The sequence below is a fragment of the Accipiter gentilis genome, chromosome 26 (genome assembly GCF_929443795.1).
Source record: "Accipiter gentilis chromosome 26, bAccGen1.1, whole genome shotgun sequence".
In the NCBI taxonomy this organism is placed as follows: Eukaryota; Metazoa; Chordata; class Aves; order Accipitriformes; family Accipitridae; genus Astur; species Astur gentilis.
The window spans coordinates 19,794,723-19,817,352 of NC_064905.1; the positions used below are offsets into that span (position 1 = coordinate 19,794,723).

The 22,630-nt window shown below is 44.9% G+C and overlaps 1 protein-coding gene and 1 long non-coding RNA gene across 3 annotated transcripts in view; one reads left to right on the forward strand and one right to left on the reverse strand.

Moving 5' to 3' along the window:
* The window catches only part of JADE2 (jade family PHD finger 2), a 113,160-nt gene extending 99,788 nt beyond the window's left edge, over positions 1–13,372 (reverse strand). For both annotated transcript variants that reach the window (XM_049829874.1, XM_049829872.1), the window contains exon 1: positions 12,812–13,372. In XM_049829874.1, the coding sequence (XP_049685831.1) occupies positions 12,812–13,132 (321 nt within the window). In that variant the 5' untranslated portion in view covers positions 13,133–13,372. The remainder of the gene's footprint in view (positions 1–12,811) is intronic.
* A 143-nt stretch (positions 13,373–13,515) lies between these two features.
* Positions 13,516–14,126, forward strand: LOC126051129 (uncharacterized). Its single transcript, XR_007509725.1, has 3 exons — positions 13,516–13,734; positions 13,866–13,923; positions 14,089–14,126. It is a non-coding gene; the product is annotated as an uncharacterized LOC126051129 (long non-coding RNA).
* Positions 14,127–22,630: the final 8,504 nt, after the last annotated feature.

The window sequence follows — 22,630 nt, forward strand, 5'->3', positions numbered from 1 at the left end:
GGTCCTCAGATGGCCCTGCTAAGGGAGGAAACCAAGTCAAGTCTCCGGGAACAGGCTCTCTGCTCTGAAGGGCAACGCTCCGGCATCTGAAGGAGCTGGCAAACTCAGAACTGGGCACAGAGGCTTCCAAGGGAGGTGGCACCTCCCTCCTCCAACCTGCCCTAATGCCAAAACCCAACCTGAACTGGGCGGTGGGTCCCATCTCCAGAGCCTCATCCCAGGTCAGACCTGCTACTGCAGCACGCTGCCAGCCCTGCACTTTTGCAGGACCACGTGGCCTGAGCCTCCATATTTTAAAGAGCAAAAAGCATCCGACAGGGTCTGAGGCCAAGTTGCAAACTTACTGAGAATACTAACTCAAGCATCGTATCTGTGAGCAAGTCCAATTATTTGAACAGGAGGAAGGTATAAGTGTGCTGCTGTGGCACCAGCTATCCTATGAAATAGCTCTGTACATCACCGGATTATCACAAGCCATTTCTGATTTCCAATAGATATACAAAACCTTGTTTTCTGGGCATACGATTCCTCAGTTTCTGCTTTTTAATGCTCTTTCCATCTCTTATTCTACCCTATTCTATCGATGTCAGCCCATTTCTGGCTATATTCTAAACATTCATAACTGCGTTAGACCAGAGGATGAATAGCGGTTATCTGGTGACTTCACAGCAATGAAACATTATTACAGACCTTTCACACTGAGTCACCACGACGCATTATAGGAGCAAAGGCAATAAAAAAAATAATGTCAAAAAGAATAAAGGCATTGAGTCAGGAGAGAACTAATCCATTATTTTCAACTACTTTCAGCAGTTTAGGACTTCATACCTTTGATACTTTCCATCCACTGGACTCTACCAAATAGAGTCATTGTTTTTCTCCTGTTAGCTCCCTGAAAGTATCTGACAATAGCTTATTCCACTAAAATTAAAGACTAAGCTACTTAACCAATGTGTGTTCTTTGAACTACCCCGTTTACATCTCCAGGATACCAGCATGTTGCAAACAGGCACACTTCATTAGCTGATTCTTAAACCTGTCCACAAAAGAAATTGGGATGGAAATACTCAATACCTTTTTTTTTTTTAAAGCTTTTTCTGTTGCAGGCTTCGAAGGGCTCTGGACTGCTGCTATGCAGACCTGCAGGGCTGCCTGGAGCACAAGCCCCGCAGCAGCAGCACTGGGAATAATACAGTTTGATTGAAGAGGTGGATGACAAAACATCACTCCCTACCCATTCAGGGCATACGTGGCACAGGGCCGAGGTTTGCGATTCTGTATATGCTTTATAAAGAGCTTAACATAGTCATTACTCAGCAAATAACCAAAAGAAACAGGTTTGTAATTGGTTTGTTCAGACAGTTGTAAATTATTAGCCTTTACTATGCCCTGGTGCAGGTACAGCCCAGGAAAAAACACCCTTCTTGTAAGGGCCTGTCCTGCAACTTCTGCTCAGAGCATTTGCTCCTGTGAGTGGGGTCACAGAAACCATCACGACTATTAATGTGATTAAGCAGCAAGCACCCTGCCCCTGTATTTAATTTTGAAAGTGCTCCAGTGCCTGGATCATGCCAGGTCCCCACCTGCCTCCCATCCCGACCCGGCTGCCCAGCAGCTCCTTCCCACATCGCCGACTACTTCTGTCCCTTCACGCTGCTGCTTTTGAAGCCTGAATCCCAACTTCACAGGAGCACAACCTCCCCAAAATCTAGGGCAGTGCTCCCGGCAAAGGGCACAGCAAACCAGAAGATTGCTTTTCATGCAAAGCACAAAAGTCTGCCCTGACCGACTGGAGGGGATGTATTAATTGAGCCTTGAATTTTTTCACCCCTAGCTCTTCACAGGGAAGGAGGTTGGGTTGCAACAGCTCCAGAAGTTAGACATGAGAGGGAAATGTGCACCAGCTTTCAATGATCTGTCAAGGGCAGCGGCTGCTTCTTGGCAGGAGCCTCTGCTGAAACACCAGCAAGCATCTCTCCCACTCCCAGCACAGCACTAGTGCCAGTGACTAAGCAGTTTCTATAAATCAAGCTGCAGCAGAGTTCAGAAGCCTAATAATAATCTGTAGATGTAAAATAATAATAATATGATGGTTTTAATGTTAAGAAGGTCACAGATAAGTGTAATAGGCATTCTGATGTTGAGACTTGTAGCTTGGTTTCGAATAATTTTAGCACTCTATTTGATGTCTAGTCTTAGAGCACTAGAAACTGGAATTAAACGATGCAATTAAAACACAGCAAAGCTGTAATCTGATCCTATTTTCTACTTCTAGCCTTGCTGCTTCACCTTTTCCTCCGAGCCCTTCGCGTCTCACACGTTAAAACCATTTGCCATCGCCTATTCGGGGTTTGGTACTAGTTTGCCTGCCAAGACATCAGCAGTGCTCCTGCTCCCCATCCCGCTCTATTTAGCGGCCAAGGCCACCACAGCAGCTGGATGTTCACGGGGTGGCTGCAAACCAGCGGCGTACGGGTGCAGACGTCCTCCCCAGTACCATAAACATCCAAGGCTTTTGCTCAACGCATCCAAAATGCCTGACAGTGCCTCTACAGCTGGCACAGGACGAGCCCGGCTTATGCCATTTACTGTAACTGTCTCGTTATTACTTTGTTTACATTGGTACAACTTAATCCAACTAATTACCATCATGGACTGCAGCACGCTAAGGCCCTGGCTATAAAGGACTATTGTACTGCACTAAATGTAATCCTCCTTAAAGTGTCCTGTGTTCATACCTACCAATTTTCCAAGATCCCATCTGTGTAACACATCAACACCGAAGGCTTCGCAGACCTTTGATGTACATGTGCTGAAGCAAACGTCTCCAAAGCAGGCACAGCTTTGCGCTGCCGGCTCTTTTGGGGCAGGAACCGTTTGTTACACGTATGTTCAGTACCAAGCAGTACCAGACACTGTGGCTGGAAGTAATAGACATTCCCAGAGCAAGATTAATGAAAACCTTATGAAACGCCATCTCCATATTGCCATTTGCTTTAGTTTTAATGGGAGAAGCCATTTTCCTGAAGTTTCCAACCCTGTCTAAAGCGCAGCGTGGTTCAGGACAAGGCAAGCTGCTCTTCTCCACAAAGCTGAAGGATCAGCTCTGGATGTTTTTCCGGAAGGATGGGGACCAGGGCCAAACACACTGCTGATCCAGCTCAGCCCAGCACTGTTCACATTAGCCAAAATTGTTCCTGAGGGCACGAAAAAGCAGGCATTTCAGCGATGCCCAAGCTTTGCAATGGCCTGCTGCGCAGAACCAAAGGAAGGGCACTATCTCCGGACGCATAAAAACATCCCACGGCAGCAGTACATCCATCAGCTTCGGGAAGGATTCCTGTGTCAACACCAGCCCTTTGCCCAACAGTCATCTTTCACCGCTTGCATACACCACACATCCCAAAGCTCTTCCATCGCTTGGGAATACTAATAAAGAACTTGATGCACACATCGCAGCGTAACTTGTCACTACCGTATTACCTTGCAAGACAACATCATGGTGATCAAGCATCCAAAAAGTCCAGCCCCTACAGCAAATAACACATATAACACATCACACTCTTGTCACATAGTCAAAGGCTTGAAACTTGAACTGGTGTTACTGGGGAGGTCAGCAAGCAGATCATACCTTAGAGCAAAGCCACCCTAACAGCAAGCCGGGATAAAAAGGGTTAAGTTTGAAAAGAAGACTTAGTGATTCTGGTGATACTACTGAGCTCTGTGGAGCCTGGGACCACCTGCACCCAGAAGGAACCATTTTCATCACACAGCCTCAGGTTTTGCATAATGCAGCTTTGAACCAGCATTGTATCCAGCGATAGCACAGTAACATTCAGGTGCACATCTAGTCCGGGGTGCAAGCAATAATTTTACTGGAAAATAATCCAGTTTTATGCCGCTTCGGTGTGCAGGGTAACTTACCACACATGATTTGGGGATGGGGAAACCGAGGCGCAAAAGGACCTCGCTGCATTTGATAGCTGGCAGATCCCACGGCCTCCCTGAGCCAGCGGGAAGAGCCTCGCTGCTCCACCGCACGATCCCGCGTGTGCCCACGCAGCAACACGGGGAGCCCTGCACCCCACTGCTGCCCTGGGTTCACAGGAGCCTGGCTCTTCTGCAGCTCAGCTGCTGCCCGAGACCAAGTATAGCTGTGAGAATGAATCAAGCCCTCCACCTCCCATCAATCCCCTGCTCTGCCAGTAAGTACACCACCATTATTGAAGGACCTAAAAGCCAGCCTAATTTTCAGAGGTCCTGGGTGTCTGCATTGAGTCCAAAACCATCTGAGAATCCTCAGAAGCGCTGAAAATCAGGGCACTATTCTTGAATCAATATTTGTGTCTCTTAACAATACATCATCTTAAGCAAAGAGAACAGCAGAAGCCCACAATACGCTACCTGAGCTATAAACTTATGTGAAGGTGTTGTTATAGTCAAGGCATTGCAGTGGGTTATAGGAAATCCTGCAGAAATCACTTCATTTCTGTGTGCCCTATTTCCGCATCTGTGAAATGGGGATAACAAAGACATCATGTTGCAAGGTGTGAGCCACCAAGAGTTATTATGGGAGCCGCAGAAGTTGCTATAAATACCTGAAGAACGAGGGCATTCAGTGTTACGCTAATAGAATACAAAGTCTATAAAAGCTTTTGCATTTTAGAGATGAAGGCTTGAGATAACTACAAGAAGCTGAAAAAAAATCCTCCCAGGCCTTCATCCACAGCCACTAATGTTCCCCTGCAGTCCGAGGCACATTGATACGGTGGGAAGGCAGTGTTATCCTTTAGAGAGGAGGATCCAAGAGCTTTCAAGCTGGTGACTGGTTGAACTTAACTTTCACAGGGAGAAGGTTATAGTTTCAAAAGTGAGCAGCAGGGCTTCTGAGCTCACTTTCAAGTTCAAATTAGGCCAGGTTTGGAGAGACCGCAGACCATTCTACTGCTCTTGGCTTTCTCCTGAAGCCAGCCGATGTCAAGTCCCCTTCACATCACCCAAGCAAGTACAAAAAGACTTTAGGAGAAACCTGTTCCAGGCTTCCCGCGCCAGCTCGAGCCCTCTTTCTACAGCAAGAAGGTGCTCAACCAACTCCTGCATAACTGTGACCTCCTATTCCTCAGACTTACAGAGACTCTCCTGCAAGATCCAGCAGATGCAGACGAAACAAATGCATGAATCTTAAGGAGAGGGGAGGAGAAAGACCTGCCCCTGCACAGGTGGTGCAGCAAAGCTTGTCTGGAATCATGAACCTCCCTTTAGGTTAAAGAGTCTGTTTCTGTGGGCCAGCCACAGCTGGCAAGTCTCTGCAGCACAGCCCTAAGCCAGCAAAGCAGGAAAAAAGCAGACTAGACAGCAGCAGAGCTCCACCTGGTTGTACCTCCACTCCCCCAGGAGTGGTCTTCAGGCTCTCCAGCTTTGGGAACCCCCAATATTTCCCCTAAGGGGCTGCAGTAGGTCTGCTTTCCTTAGTTACTTTTCCCAGACCCTTGGAAGGAGCCCACGGACAGCCCTCCGCTTACCACAAGTGAAAAATTTCTCTGAAGGAGTCTCAAGACTCCTGCAGATCTCTGAGGATCAAAAGGATTTTGAAGGGCTAATCCCCGTTCTCCTCCAGGGCAATCACCATCCCTGTGTAGGTTAATTTAGCAAAAAGGCAGCAAAGGAACTTCATGTAGGGTTCCCCCCCCATGCTGTGCTGGTGGCTGTGATGAGAAGCAAGGAAGAAAGAAGTGGGGAAAGCTGTCAATAATCCCATCTCACTGCCATTACCATCATCTGTCCTGTATATTATGTTGGCAGCAAAAGGGAGGTGCCTGAGGCAGAAAAATACCATGAAAAGTACTTTGCTACCCCCGACCTTGTCAAATAATGTATGTTCCTGGTGAGATGTTTCATTTCTCCAATTCAGCTGTTTTCTCAACAAATGGATCTACACCTTTCACTGGGTGCTTCCGCAGGTTAAAAATTGACTGAACACACTGATTTCATGAGCCCTCTGGAGCTGTAGCAGCTTTATCAAAGCTGCAATCAAACATATTTATTGAGCCGTATGTGTGAGAGAGGTTAAGATGAATCGTATCTACCCATTAATTGCAGAGTCTGCCTGACTGTCCAGCGAGGACTTTTGCATGTGCCAGTCAGTGGGGCTGGAGAAATGAATATACTCAGATAGAGCTGTCGTGGTGCAAATGTGCTGGACAAGGTCAATCTGAAGCACTGTCCTAGTGGAGCTGCTGCCCAGCTCCCGTTCACGTGGGAAATGTTCAGCAGAAGGGAATGAGAGCTCAGACCGGTGGGCAGAGCCGCGTTAAACTGGTGAAGGCGCCTCAGAATCAAAACAGAACGTACCATAACACACCTAAAACCCAGGGAAACCTTTAAATTACAATTGTCAGCATTCAGCTTCCAGTGAAAAAATGATTTAGTTACCATCCTCAGTAATATATTCACACATACACGACCAGGAAAATTTCTTGTCTCTAATGCATTACAATCTGATTAAGCTACATGCTCCAGCAATAGCCTCTGCAAGTGAGGTTCACAGGTTTGTTGTGACCATGTTTTTACATGTTACAAAATGGGGCATTTAACCTTGAGCATCCTCCTTTAGTCAAATTTTAAAATTATTTGATTGGTCTTCTGTATTTCAGTTACTTACAGGCAAGAGAAATAAATACTAGTGTTGGCTACATAGTTAAAACAAATTAATTTTTTTGAGTACAAACTATTTGGAAAGTTTTGTGGTTTTTTTAAAAAGGTGCTTGGACATTGAAGACATCCTAGTAGGATTTTTATAAGTCCCTCAGCCTCCAGTGACACACTCACATTCCCCACCTGTAATATTTTACACCTGATATTTTACCTGGAACCACAGCAATACCCACTCCAGCACGTACTCCAAGCCTCTTATTTGGCCACAGCCTCAGCCCTTCTGGGAATATACCCTGCCCTTTTCCTCCTGCTCTTTGTCCCAGATCATGACAACAGGAGAAGGGACACTTAGGCAGTACAGCCCCATCTTGTGCACAGGAACTGGGGTTGTGTCATCACTCCTATGCTGCATTTTCAGAGGCACTGTGTGCTGGAGTCACTGGAATGACATGTTAAAGGTTTCTATGTCCTTCCTCTGGGCTTAATTCTTATTAATTTGAGTATATTACTATATAAAGGATAATTTAGCTGTAATATTGATTAATTAATGGTCAATTAGTGTTCATTAAGGTGAAGTGGCAAACTCAAAACTGATAAGACGTGCTGTTAGATTTGCTAGAAGAGGTCAGGGATGCTCATAAATCAGCAACAGTCAGACCCAAGTCCTACATGGGTAAGTATATCCAGAGCCACAAAAAAAACCCCAAGATTTAAGCCAGTCCCTACGAATTAGAACAACATCTTTGGGGGGGGGGTGGGAAAATCAAGGGGAACAGATTTATATGCATGTGCCTGCCACTGTATCTCTTGCATCCTCTTCTGCAGCATCTGGAGCTGGCCACTGCTGGAGAGAGGGCGAGGGAGCCAGCTGGACCACAGCGTGGCACAGTTTGAGACCTTACATACTTGACAAAAACCAATCTCAATCACATGCCTATAGTTAGGAAAGAACCAGCCTTTAGAGACCTTGACTGCAGACATATTTAGTTACATCAGAACAAAAAAAAAACCTCAGTAAGAGTCGCAGCTTTACTCCATCCTGTGCTTGGGAAGACTCGAGAGCAGGGAGGTGCAAGCGACAGCCTCACACTCTGCAATGGAGCAAATGAAGAGTTTGGTTCTAAAAGCCTCCAGATTCCGGGGAAGTTCAGGTTCCAGTTTGTGCTTTCCAACTTTACACTTCACCCTTGTTTGTGGTATCTCATTTCACTTGGCACCGCTGTCATGTTTTTCAAGCAGCAGACATGGAAACCTATTGGTTTTGGTTCTGTCCAACATTCTGGGAAATGGTTCAGAAACCTGGAATTTGACTGAGACTCGTGTCTAAGCTCCACCGAACACTTCCAAGCACCACTGTTAGCATTTTATTATTCAAGTTTCACCCAGCTCTCATCTTAAAGCCCTGGATCCAGTCGCTTATCACAATGTGGTACTACACTTTCTCCGGGGTGCCTCTCCTCCAAAAAACCCATCCATTTCTACCCATTTACAGAAACTGTGCCAGCTTATTGTTACAAACCCAAAGCAGAATCAGCCATATCTGGCTACAGCTCCGGTGTTCTGGTTAAAACACTTCTCAATGCCTGCATGGGGCTCGGGGGGGCTTTGAGGCCACCACGGCTGCTCCTGGCCAGCAGCAGGACACTGGCCCCAAATTGCCCCCCATCGAACCCAGCCCTTTCTCATGCACCTTGAATAAGGCTTCAGCTTTGCAAAATCCTACAGCAGTCCAAGCACGTTCTTAAACTTCCAGCACATGCATGTTTCCCCTTATTTCATCAAAGACTTGAATTTCTTTTTGGTGACATAATTTGTCAACACATGCAGTTCATAACAGAAAAAAGGTTGATCAAAGAATAGCAGGTAACTCTTATTTACCACATGATAGCAAGCTAAATTACTGCTGTAGCATTGTATTAGCAGCTCCGCATTTAGTGCTTTTATCAGCATTTAGGCTACAACACTCTTCAACTTCAGATAGACAATTTAATAACCAGAAAAGAGGGGTTCCCCCCACCACCACCACCACACAAAGCTCAGTGCCAATGTTACAATGCAGAAAGTGTTACTTACAGCTAGTGATTAACCCCCGATAAAATACTGGATTTGCACCTGACGCAGGAAGACAGGGAGCCATGCCCGGCTGTCTAACCACGAGACAACAGTGCAGGGCTGTGGGTGCTTGCGGTGGTACTTGTTAACGGACAAAGGCAGCAGAAATGGTTGAAAAAAAATAAAAGCAAGCAGTGGATGGCAGTGGCTATTGAAATTCAGCTTCAAATTTCCAATCTGTGATAAACCCTCTGTTATTCGGATTCATCGCTTCCATCACATATCAGAATAAAACCATGTCATTTCCAGCACAAGTTCACACACCCTATGGGTCCTCCTCATTTCTGTCTCCCTCGGCTGCTACCTCCCACCGCAGGCACAGCTGCTGCGGGACAACATCCCCATCCCCAGAACACCTGCGTGTCCAGGAATTCTCTGGACATTTTTCACCAAGATATCTCCTCCTCACCGGTGCACAGAGAGGTGGCTCAGTGCTCTCCATCCATACAGCTCTGCCCATACTGAGAAGCACTTTGCAATTACTTCTTTTCAGAGGGGAATGGGCCAAAGCAGGGCACGCTGTGTGTATGCCATAAGGGCATCGACCCCGTCCTGTGCTCTGTACAGGCCTTCCAGAGCTGCAGTGGTAGATCTGAATACAGACTAACACTTTAAGCCTTCTTTAAGAAACTATCAGACTTTAAGAGACTGCTTCGCAGCCATTGCTAACTCCATCTCACTTCCTAGTAATACCAACATCCCTGGGTTTCAGTCTCGATTTGGGTGCCAGTGGGTCAGGCAGTATCTTGCACATTGACAACCTGGACATACAGCACCTACGTTTTTAAGCATTCATCTCACCTACAACTGTAATCTTTTTTCCTAGAGAATTCATAAATGCCTGAGGAGTGCGGAACTCCATGGGGATGTAGCAGCCCTGTGTCAGCTGAAGTCTGTGGGCTCACCTGAGCACCCCACATCCCACTTGAACAGCCCATTGCCCTCTCACACCCAAAAAACCTGCACGTCACACTCCACACTGCATTAGTAAACCTAATCTATCTACCCCCCAAGAGTACGTATTTAATTTATCAGCTAGAAGGCAGCCCTGGACAACACCATACCCCCAGCACAAACTCCCAGTCCTGGGAAAGAGTCCCATTTCACTGAATTCATCAATCCCTGCCACGAGTCATCCTACCAAACTCAGTTTAAAACAAAAAAAAGAGATTTAACATTTAAAAGTCTTCACAGGGACAAGGAAGCAGGAGCCCAGCCTGGTAACACACCCAGCAAAGCCCTCAGTACCTGAGCAAGGTGAGGAGAGCAGACCCACAGATCACAGCCAGGCTCAGCCAAGAGCCCACATCATCAGGCCACTTCACAGGGACAAGGCAGGTCTGAGGACAGACAGAATCAGCCCACAGGCCAAGGGAAATCCAGCAATTCCCCAGCAGGTCCATCACAACATCAGGGCTCTCACCGAGGCAGAGAGTCCATGGATCCCAGTCCGATTGGGAAGGGGAAATCCATGGCCAGCCCAGATACAGCTGGGCTGGAGCCCAGCTCCTCTCCAGTACAGCTCAGAGAGAGACTAAGGGTCCTGGGTTGAGCTTAAATGGGGTCCTGGGTTGAGCTTAAATGGGGTCCTGGGCAGAGGGTGTGGGTGAGTCCCCAGCTGAGGCTGCTCAGGGTCGTTAATGCCCATTAGTGCCCTCACCTGCCTCCAGAGCCTACGGCAGTGAAAAGACTCACTTTCCTTAACAGTAAAGTATATACTTTGATTGCAATCAAAAATATATTAAAAACATAGATACCTATAGCTGTATCTATACCATGCTTCAACTTATACTAAATCCAGCCTGGTCAGGATTAGCAACGTATTGTAAGACTCTGCTTCTAGTTTTCTGTATGAGCTGTAAATAATGCTCAACAGTTCAGGTCTCTGTGAAGGAAACACACCGTGAGAGGAGGCCACCTCCTCGCTTATGGCTACATCAAAGGCAAAGCTGCTGCCTTCAAAGGCAGACAGAAGACTCTTTTTCTGGAGAAATCCCCATCCCAACTCCTAAGCATATGTGAAAGGGAGGGTTTTTCAACTTGTGACTTAAGTGACTTGAAACAAATCAGATGTTGAACCATATGGGTTTGGGCCTTTTTGAGACTGTAAACTTTTTTCATTACAGATAAAGCTAATGATGACGCAGCTGTGTGCTCCAGAGCTGCTGGCCAGGAGGTCTGAAAATAGACGGGTGGAGTGAGACGGAGGGTTGATGCCGTAAGAATACAGAGGGAGGTAAAATTGCAAAAGGTGATTACGTGTTGCTGGGTCTGGCGTGACAGCAGCTCCATGGACATCGCGTAAGGGCTGAAGGGCAAAATTTGCCTCCCTGAGAGGCACGCTGCTGGCTGAACAGCAGGCTGAGGGGAATACCTGAACGCCACAGAAGACAACGCACCGATCTTGCTCTTGGCTTTAGTGCAGCTGAGCAGCCCAGGCAGGTTAAGGGTCTCAGACCACACGTTATACCTGGCACACGTGCCCATTAGTCACTCTGCACGACTCCAGAGGGCTGTATTTGGACTTATAAGCTGTGTATTGGTCCTCTCTCTCTCTGCTTACCTCTCATTTTTTCTACCGTGCCCATCTTTGCTCCCCTATACTATCAAGCCTATTTCAAAACCAAGATGATAGTCCATTTTCCACAGTCCCAGTCCTTTTCCATTTCATATGTCCAGCCGTCTTGATCAGGCAGGTTTGTAACAGAGCAGTTAAGAACTACAGACTTCCAAATAAAAGAAAAAAAAAGATGGCTGTGTACCCTTATCTAGGCTGGCAACGGGGTGGCAACATAAGGAAAAAAATGAAAAAGAAGGTTTGAAGGGGGAGTGTTGCTTATCACAAACCAAACATTGATGCTCCAGTTAAATAAAACTATCAGCACCAAACAACTTCTCAAAGAGGCAGAGGGAGATCAAATTTTTTGTAGTTTTCATTCTATCTAGAATAAAAGCAAAGAATCTTTCTGCACTGTGACATAACATTCATATTTGGACCAGAAACTACCTCTCTACTAACTCTAGAGAAATTTTATGATATCAAATCATCATAAAGCAGAATAAAAAGTGATTGCTGTAGTTAAGCATGGCCACAAGTTTGCTGTTAAGGAAAGAAATGTCCATGATGAGTGTTACAACACTGCTGATGTGCAGAGGTAGCGAAGCGGGAGTGAGACTTTTCACAGTTTTCTGAGACGAGTAAAGGGGCATAATCCAACAGTCCCACATCTTTGTTCTCATAAGTACAACTGCACTTACATCATATGCAAATAAAAAGGTAATACATTACATAAGATATTTTGTTCAAAATATTACACCTTTGGCTGCTTAAGGAGCAACAGAGGCAAATGAAAATGATCTTTAAGTTGCAGTCTTCTGCTACATTTTGCATTTTGCGTTAATGCTTTTCACCGCCTTTCCAATGGGCGCAGTGAGATCTGCCCGTTAATCCCCACCAGCTCTACCAGCCTCACTGAGTTACGGTGAATCTCTCAGTTGTGTGTCGCAGTGAAACTACCACTCCAGAACATTCAACAAAGAAATCAGACATAAGAAAGGCTGTACTGTAAATATCTGAAGAAGTACAAGGTGCAAGTACAGTTAATGGCATACTTTGGTAGCAGATCAACCTATAGCCTACATTATTTTGGTAACAGAATAATGTTTCATAACTGAGACAAATAAACCTGACCCTTTAAAAAAAAGGGTCATATATTGCAAACTGACTACATTTAAAGTCCAGTACCCGAATGGCCAAAATTTGGACAATTGCTTGCAGCGTCTTACAGAGAGAAGATATGAATGTGGCTCCAAATGCAGCGTTTTAACTTGAATGCATTATCCCCACCAATTAATATTTCTTTACCAGCTTGCGACGAAATTAACTCATTTTTAGCATCCTAACCTAAGCCGAGCCAGGAAAGAATTCTTCTGACATTCGCCTTATCTTCAGCCAAGCCAGCTACCTTAAATCCCCATTGATCGTCCCACCAGTAGAGATAAACTGAATTCCTGGATATTCACTTATGGGATTCACCTTCCTCACCTTCAGCTGTCCAGGCGCTCGTTGGCCAACAGCCGCTGGAGAAGAAGAGAGCCCAGCCCAGGCACCCATCGGACACACGTAGCTTGAGAGGGAATGAACCGTCCCACGCCGGGCTCTCCAGCACCATCTCCGTCTCAGGTGAGATGAACTCCACCTGGGAATTCTTTGAGAACACCCAAGTACGAAAGGCTCCTGGGATGTCTTTCCTCTGACCAAATAATTTCTCCATTTGCTTTGTAGCACATTGCAAACCAGCCGCCCTCCGCCGCAGAATGCTGGTGATGCTGTCCTTTCTGGCCACACCGAGATGAAAATTACCATACAACGGTGAAATATTATTACATAGGTAACATCACGTCTTCATTTCTTTCCGTTAACTCCTTTCTCCCAGACAGCTGAACGGTTAAACGCGAAGGTGGTGACCGCTGAGGGTGGTCACCTCCTCGGGAACAGTTGCGCCGTGCTCTCCAGGAAAGTTTATTAAATGCAAAGCTCCGGATTCACCCCGCTGCCGCAACCCCGCTCGCAGGACCGAGCCCAGTGAGTCCGGCGGGGGAAAGGCTGGAGCGTGAGCAGCTGCCTGCAACAAGGTCTTATCATCCAGGCAGCAGGACCGGGCAGGGAAGAGGTTACAGGGCAAGGCTGTCCTGGCAGGGCAATGTGCTGACTCAGCACCGAGCAGCTGCAGCAAGGAGCGGCAGAAACCTCTGGAGAGGCTGCTCTGAGTGTAGGTGTCCGGGTCAGCACTTCTGCAAGGCTGAGTTGGATGGGGAAAATAAGACCTTAACATTGCTCTGCCCTCGTGAGTCTGCAACGGGAAGAGATCTTATTCTTCTCACCTTTCCTCGTATTCGCTGATGGTAAAGACACAAACACCTCGACACCCAAGAGGGGATGTAAACCCCCATATCAGTGCTTGAGAGGTATGAAGAAGCTTGCCCTGGCACCTTGCACAAATCCCGATGTTTATCCTCTGTTTTATACATTATATTGGATCATTAAGCTTAGAAGGATGTTATAAGTCGGTTCATATTAGATTTTCATTTTCCTCTAGATCATTTTTAAAAGAAATTATAAAAGAAAGGGAAAAGCTACAAGGGGTGAAAAGCAACGTAAGTATCATCAGTGTCAAAAGCCTTACTGAGGTCAATATATTTAACATCTGGTTTTCTTCTATCCACATGGCCCGTTACTATTTAAAATGAAATGTGAGTACTTTAACACGATTTGTTCTTGACAAATCTGTATTGGCTATTGCTCATCTTATTATTTTCCAGGTACGTGATTATTTGCTCCAGCATTTTTCTGGATTTTGAGGGTAAGCTGACTGTTATACAGTTCTCCTGCTCTTTTTTCCTCTCACCTCTCCCACCTTTCAAAGATAAGCAATACATCAGTCTTCTGGTATCACCCCAGCCCATCCATGAATTCAGAGATACCATTAATAGTTCTGAGATTACTAAAGCCAGTTCTTCAAGTACTGCAGGATTAAGTCAGCCCCAGCCAATTTAAAACCCTCTAACTTATCTAAGTATTCTGTAACCTGGTTTTCCCCTAATCTATGCTGAAATATTTCTTTTCGTTAGTATTAATTGTGGTAAATGCTTATTCACCATTTACTTTTTACTGAAGACTGGTGAAAAAAGGCATTCATTCTTCTTATTTTCATTGATCAAGGAGCTTTACCTCTCTACAAAATAATGGACAGATCTTTCATTTGCTCTTCTTCCCGTTATTAATGGGCTTAATAATGATTTCTTGTTATCCCTGGTATCTCTTGCTGGCTGCATTTGGTTTTCTACCTTTTCCGTTTTAACTATTCCCTTATGTATTTGAGCTATTCCTTTATGATCATCTTCAGTAATCTTACAAATTATAGTTCTTTCCTCTGTGGTCGGTAAAGAATTTATGATTTAGTAAATCAATGGCATTTCCTATACTCTTTCTGCACTGGGATAGCGCATTTCTGCCTTTTCTCTCCAATGAAACTCTGTCAGTTCTGAGTTTAGGCAAGAATTCTGAAGGCCAATCTCCCTTTCCAAGGACCATGAAAGCTATCGTCTCATTGGCAGTGCCACCAAGCTGTCTTCTACCTTCATATTTCCAGCTCCTGAAAGGATAAGATGTCCAAGAGCCTCCCCTCTAATTCTTTTGCTCATCTTCCCTATCCAAAAATTGTCTAAAAGTCTTGGAGGTGGCTCTTAGAGGAGTTGGTGGCATCCTTTAACAGCCTCAACCTCCCCTGACCGTTGCTTTGGTTTTTGGATGATTCCTCTATCACTGACAACAGGCATCAACCATCTGACCTTCCTGGCTCTGTAGCAGACTCAGCCTACTGTATTTGATGGGCAAGCAGCCCGTTCTCCTTGTTACTTCTTTATTAATAGCCCTTTTCTCCTAGTTTTTCAGCCCTTCTCCAGGTTGCTGTGGGTCATCTATACTGTAGTGGCCTTAATTAATTTTTTTTTTCTTCTGATGTTGGCAAGTCTGAATCTAAAGTTGGGGGGGGGTTGTTGGGTTTTTTTGTGGTTGGGGTTTTTTGTTTGTTTGTTTGGGGTGGTTTTGGTTGTGGGTTTGGTGGGGGTTTTTTTTGAAGTATCAGCTTCATTTATAGAAAACAGCTCATGAAACAGTCTTGGCCATGGGAGTCGGAACTCTCTTGGCACTATCACCCAAAGAGCCGCGCGGGTTTATGGCCGTGCTGTGGGGCTTACGAAGCTACAGAGATAGGCAGAAGTGGCCACGCAGCACTTTGCATTGCTTTGCAGCTGCGGCTGCTAGAATAGCCTGTGGTACGAGATAAGAGTTTCCAGACTGTGCTATCTGCCTAACTGGCTAAGACTTGTACAAAGTGTTCATGTTGCCAGAATTCAGTCTGAATTTGCAGCTCCCTGGCTATTCATCATTTTTTCCAAGGGTCATGAAGAAGATATCATTGAGCTGGCAGTGCTGATCCGAGGATGCATCAGGGATTTCACTATACCAGGAACTCAGCTATAAGTCTGCTTTACACATCTGGAGCGATGGAAATAGCCTTAATTGAGGCTATAAACTAGCTCACGATGACATTTTCTGCCAGTTCTGTGTATCGCAGAGGATACGCATGCACTGAAAAGTCTTAAATCATTTCTGAGCTGGAACATAAAATCAATCTATTTAAATATGTTGTTTAAGAGTAAAAGGTTCATTGAAAACTGCCTTCTACTTTCAGGAGTAGAGACTCAATGGTGTGTATAGAAATATCCTCCACAAAGTTTCTTCCCATAGGTTTTGTCCGAGATGCTTCTGTACCAAAGTTGAGAGTGGCCAGTTCCCCTCGCTGCATCATTTTCTAGAGGCTTATGTCAGCAGCAGGTTTCAGTCAGGCTAAAGATCAAAGGCTCTGATCTCCATTCATCTCGATTTAACTAAAAGGAAGCCACATCTGGAGAATTTATCTAATTCTGCAAGCTATAAATATGTATGGTTTTGGTACTATGTAATTAATCAAAAGCCTGAAACAGAATACATGTGCTAACCTGCAAAGATGTTGGATTGCAAACTATAGGAACTGACGAAATATCTTCTGATGCATATTTCTGTGTGTAAGTAAACCGCACGGCGTTTTAGCATTTTATCTTTGTTTAAAGTGAACTCAGTGCCGAGGACGCAAGCCTTCAAGAGTTCTTAAGAATTAAGTCAGTTATTGCTAAGCAAATACAAGTTTCCTACAGGGGAACAACCCCAAGCCTTTCTTTGCAGGATTTTGAATCAGTCCACTCTGAAGACAGGGCCTCGGTAAAAAACTTGGATCTAGGTCTGGGTCCGAGTCCTGAATTTTTCATTCTCAAAATCTGGATCAGCTTACGTGTCTGGATCCCATCTCTGATTTTTCCCATTTACTCCAAATCAGCCATAAACAGCACCAAGTTTAATCTAATCAGGCAGCACTTTTAAAATATGTAATCAGGCTCCAGTGGTGACTACCTACTTTAGCCTCCTAAATACAACTGATTTGTGCGCAGAAACGCCGAGACAATCGGAACTGCTGATTAGCTGAATATGCCACTCATGTGGTTATTTTTAAGCTTGTGTACTTTTGCTGCAGGTTTTTCAAGAGTATGTAGTTGCTTTATCTGAAGGCGGTACCTAGAAGCTGGTGGCATAGCTACAGCTATTGAAATGGCTGAAGCACGTGTTCGCAGATTAACGGCCAAAGTCTATGCTGGGAACCGGATGGGTTGGCAGATACGTCGTCTGATTGGGAACCAGTCCCAAAATTTCTGAAGACAGACTGGAAAAATGAGTAATGAGGATCATCCGAAAGATACTCCCAAAACAAACAAGCAAACAAACAAGCATCAGGCTCTACACCCGCCTGTGCTGCTGGCTCTTGCTTCTGGCTCTTGCAGGACAGCATTGCTAACAAATCTCTGCGTGGCTTTCACCTGCCAGACCCAAGACGCAACTGCAAAAAAATAAAGCTCAGAAAAAGACTTTTCTTTGTAGTCATCGCTGTCAATGGATTCATTTCTCTCTTTTAAAACTCCTTTTCCACCAGTAGGGGGGAAATAACTGTAATGAAAGGCAAATATTGAGGAGCAGACCAGGACAGCTCTCAGTTTCCAAGCAACACAGACACTCTGATCATGACTATTATGATTTCACCTTTTAAAGAATCTCCTGTCTATGGCTAATTTTACATCATGGGCTTTATTAATATTAATTAAAACTCACAGCTCATGTGTGATGTAGCTAAGACGTACAGTTTTGAGGCAAAAAGACCAGAAAAGCTACATGGTTGTGAAAGGCATGAAGACTGTAATGAAGTCAGAAGAAGTACTCCTCCCTCCCAATTCCCTCGTCTCCAGGACCAAACCTAAACGAGCCTCCTCCCCAGCAGCTAGGATGGCTGCTGCTGCTCATGTTTTCCCACGGAACGGTTGCGGTTCCATAGCCTCTGATAGCATCACCCAGCACCGATAACCACCCAAAGCCGAGCAGTGTCTCCAAACCAGAAGAAATGGAAGAAACAGTCTTGTGCCATAAATCCAGCACAAAGAATCACGTCTGGTAGACAGTCCCATCATACTTTTAAGCTTCTCCATGTTTTCTAGAGCAATTCCAGAGCAAGATTGACTAGACTAATTTACAAAGCAAACCGCTTTTCGTCCTCTCTGCAGAAGACACTTAAGAGAAGTTGGTTTCACTATTTTTGTCCTTGCCAAATACTTGCTACGGGCTGTGAACAGATCCCTTTTCTTTGGTGTATCTCCTCACACACCCAGAAGTAGAGGGTGTTTCTCAAGAGGGGAAAAAAAAAAAAGTAAAGGACTTAGAGTCATGCTTACTCATTAGAAGACCAGCCTCTTGGGAAAATATCTCCTTACTTTGCCATATTTAAAGCAGATCTCTAATTGGTATTCTGTTGACTCAGTATTTTTCTTGTCTGTTCACACCCACCACTGGGTAATGGAAATTTGATTACTGATGGTTTGCACCACAAGAAAATAAATTTAATGCTTTTAAATGGTATGCTTACATGGAGTCTGTCCATACCACTTTTTTTATTATCTGGCTTAGAGTAATTAATTATTATTAAGCCTTGTGTGCTGAGTTTGGGCAACCACTTTGAGCAGAAGAGAATTCAGGACAGTGAAAGGCACATTTCAAACCTGGTCCCTAGGGTTTATTTCACCAGATTTTTGCACGCTTGACTGACCAAGTCTGCAGTATGAAAATCCAGGGGTAACACAGAAAGTTTAGCTCTACACTGGTTTCGAAAAAGTAAAATAAATCTAATACGCTAAAATTTATCCCCAGGGTTGCGAAGAAGAGAGTACTTTATTTGTATTGGAGGTTTAATAATTAGTAATGAACAGCAACTGTAGAATCATTCCAGCAGTAGCGGTTAAATATCCTGTACGAGGGAAAGTAAACGTGATGAAAAGACTGCAACATATAGGTACCTCCCCAAATATACTTCCTTTGCAGGGCAGAGTCACCAGACCAAAGACAAAAAAAACTCACAAGGTGGCCAAAAATAAAGCAAGCTGGTCAATGTGCGTGGATACGCTGGTGAATAGGGTCACACAAACATCCATTCTCCAGCCTAGAGGTGTAAAACCCCACTGTAAATCCCAGAGGGTAAAGGAAAAACATCCTTTCATGGAATATAACCTGATAGCCAGCTTTTACAGATACTTCTATATTGGTATCTTATTGACGTGTGATGGTCCCGACATAAAGCATCATCACGGCTGCGCTTTACTTCCCCGGCCCCTGCACGAGGAAGAAAAGGTTGACTTGGTGTTTAATTCATGCCTGCAGGAGATGCAGTCAGAGCTGTATGGAAGAGCTCTCTTTGTCTCCCATCCACGGTTTTACTCAAGGTCACTTTGCTGTTTCACGGGAGACCCAACGCTGCCGATATAGTGTCTTCATAATAGTCACAAAAAGCCTTGTCTGGGACTAATCCCCAGGGAGAAGACGACAGCTCGCCCTTCCTCACGCGAAGGCAAGAAGTTAGTCACAAAACCGACAGCTGCTAAGTCTTACACAATGGTTATCGGTTGGAAATGGCCAAAGGAGGCATCTGCTTTTGGGACATCCTCCTCCTGGCTTCACACGGTTACTTCTCATATCTGCTCTGGTCCCGTGCCTATTGCCAGCAATACCCGGCCAGTGCAAAACACCAGGCAAAGGGATTTTGGTAGAATTTAGAAGCTCTGAACTGGTCTCACTATTTGGTTTGTGGATGTTCACGCACAGGAAGAAACACAAGAACTGCACATCACATCACGGTTCATTCCTCGAGTAGCTCTACAGCCCGTGAGCACCGAGATGCTGCTCCCAGCAAGCAGAAAATCCTCACACTGGTGACACTCTAAGTGGCTTTTTCATTTAGTATTTAAAGACCACTTTTTCTTTTACGCAGGTTAGTACCCTCGAAACCTCTCCAATCAATACCGGAGGGCTTACGACCTACATAAAACCAAGGAGCTGCTGTGAAAGGGTCTCTGCAGACACCAACCACCGTTTCTGTGCGCGGGCTCTGGTATTACTGCTCAGGAACGAGACTCTGCATTCCAGCTGCTGTCAGACTGCTGGATACTCAAAACCACCCTCACTTGAGATCTGCACTTGAGGGTACTTCAGTTTATAGTTTAACCCTTGAGGAACAATGCCTGAACCGGCACAGGGCTTTCAGAGGAACGGCTAAAAGGATCACAATGCACTTACTCACCCACAGGCTGAGCGTACACACAGATGTAAGTGGCGTACTAAATATCTCCAGGCAATTCCAAGCCCTTCAGAACTCACCCCATCACTTGGCTTCTGCTTTAATTCTGTCACACGCCTTCTGAGCTCCCTGGTCACGGGTTGCTTTACGATTCCTGCCCACGGCGTGTTTGTACCACTCCTCCCATCGCCAGATACGTCCCCTCTTCACAGCACTTAAATACACGTTTGCCTTTACCGCTGGGGGTTTTCCCCTGCTGTCAGTCACTTGCAGAGACCAGATTTCCTCTGCTTTCACCCAGGTCAGCAGCCTTGCCTCCTTCCAGCAGATTATTACAATAAATGACACTGGGCTGCTCTTCTCACAAATCTTTAAGCTCAGGTCTGAAGCAGGCAACATAAATTTTGAAACAAACCTCCGAGTCTTTATACAGCGAGGCATTAAATAATACAGCAGCTTCATGAATTCAGGCAGAATTCATAACTTTGATACAGTTGAAATGTCCTAAACCTTCACTTTATATTTCCATGCCTTGATGCCATAGGGAGCTGATGAGTCTCCAAGGACTTTGCTGCAGTAGAAAGTTGTATTGTTGCAGAATTTAACACGAATCCATAAACCAATACAGTTCGACTGGAGCGAGGACTGTGTGGACACTTATTTCCATATAAAGTAGCTTATTATGGGTTAGTCAAACGCGTTCCCAACCAAGCCAGGAAAAATTGGTATTACTTGTATTGATTTAAATTTAGAGATTAGTTGTAGCGAGGCGGCTCTCTCCTGTAGATGATGGCTGCGATGTGTCGGTGAGGACAACACAGCGAGGCACCAGCACGGGGAGCTCTGTCTCTGGCTGCAGAGGAATCCTCTGCCGTCCCTGCAGCGCCTCATTTGTGCTCGAAACGGTGGTCCTCTCCCTGGTATATGGCTGCACAGCTGGTGTGAATATGCTCGTGCTGTACCCTGACATCTGTCTGTACAAAACCGCAATGGTTTTACCTTTGCCTCATACACCGCACCTTGACTTCTGATGGGATGTAGCATTGGTAGGAAAAAAGAATGTACAGGAGGGTGTTCAGCTGTTGCACGGATGGAGCGGATAAGCAGCTACTCTTTTGCTAATTTCAGGGATTTTTTCATTAATTAACATCTGTCAGATTCAGAATCCTTCAGATTCATAGATAAAAGTCATTTTAAAAGCTCCGGGTACTGTAAAAAGCAGAAGTCTATGCTTTTATAAAATCACACAGCATACAAATGACTTTGCTTCAGTAAAAAACTCTGAGCTCTGATTTTGTACTGTATCTTTTGCTACAGAAAAAACATCTAGGATCTAGGTAGTGGCTAACACAAAGAACGATGGTTGAGGAGATCCCAGTTTGGATGTGTTTTCCTGGTTATTTTAGTGACTTGTTGAGTAACAGTGCGAGAAGAACCCGCTCCGTTCCCTGCGCTTGTTTCGAGTCTCTGCGCTGTGATTAACAGTACTTCACGGCACTTCTGTGAAGCGTTTTGCAAAGTTTTCAGACAGAATAAGTCACAGAATTATACGCATTACCACAATTACGCACGTGTAGACCAATGCGTTTTTATTAGTTGAGTAGCCAACCAGGAAAATTTCAGTCCTAATAATAAGTCCTCATAAGTTTAGGCAATGTATTAGATAAGAATGACTTGAAAATATATCTCAGAAAGGTGCTGTCACCTGGTGTTGACACCTGCAGAGAAGACATTTGCCCAAAAGAGAAGGATTGGGAGGATGGATCCATCAAGACAAGACACGAGGAAGCCCTTTCCCCCAGGACCAGAGTGGGAATACATGGAAATAATTATTCTGGAGAGTAAGTAACTGAAATTCCTGTTACAAGGACTGTTTTAGCCATAAGCTAGTGAAGAGATGAAAAACTGCCATCAGAATGAAAAGTGCTAGAAGCAGCAGAAACGCATGCAACTGAAAGGTTAGCAATTGGGTAGGAAAAAGGAGAAAAAAACCCTGCAGAATCTTCACTCTCAGCAAAAATTTAAGGAAAAACCCAACAGACTCTGTTTAAAGAAATCGTTTACAGCAATTTTCTTTACTCCCAAGTTATAGCGTGCATGTTCTCATTCCAGCTGAATAAGGGAGCCTTTTTGCTGATGCAGAACACATCTTACTAGTTCATTTTCAGTACAATGCACAGAGAATTAGGTGCACAATTCCTCATAACAAGAATGGAGATTGCGCACGTCTCCTTCCTTCCTGCACATCGCGGAATAAATAACCGGGCGTGTGGGGCAGAGAATGCCAGACACATAACTCTTGCTTTGGTTATCAGGAGTCAGAGGGCTACGGTTAAAATCCATCCTAAAACAGAGGAAATATTTCTCTGCTATAGCAATTCCTCCTATCTACCATTTATAAGACCGATGACCAGCCTCAATATGCAGCAGTTGAATACAAATTGCACAGTTCTGCGCTGTGCAGAACCATCAAAAATAAATGCCTGAATTTTACCTTCTCGGGAAATAATGTAAACATCAGCACAATCACATGTCTTGCTTCCAGTATAATCTCAATCAGGGTGCAATTCAGCTCTGACGGGCTTTTGTAAATATGT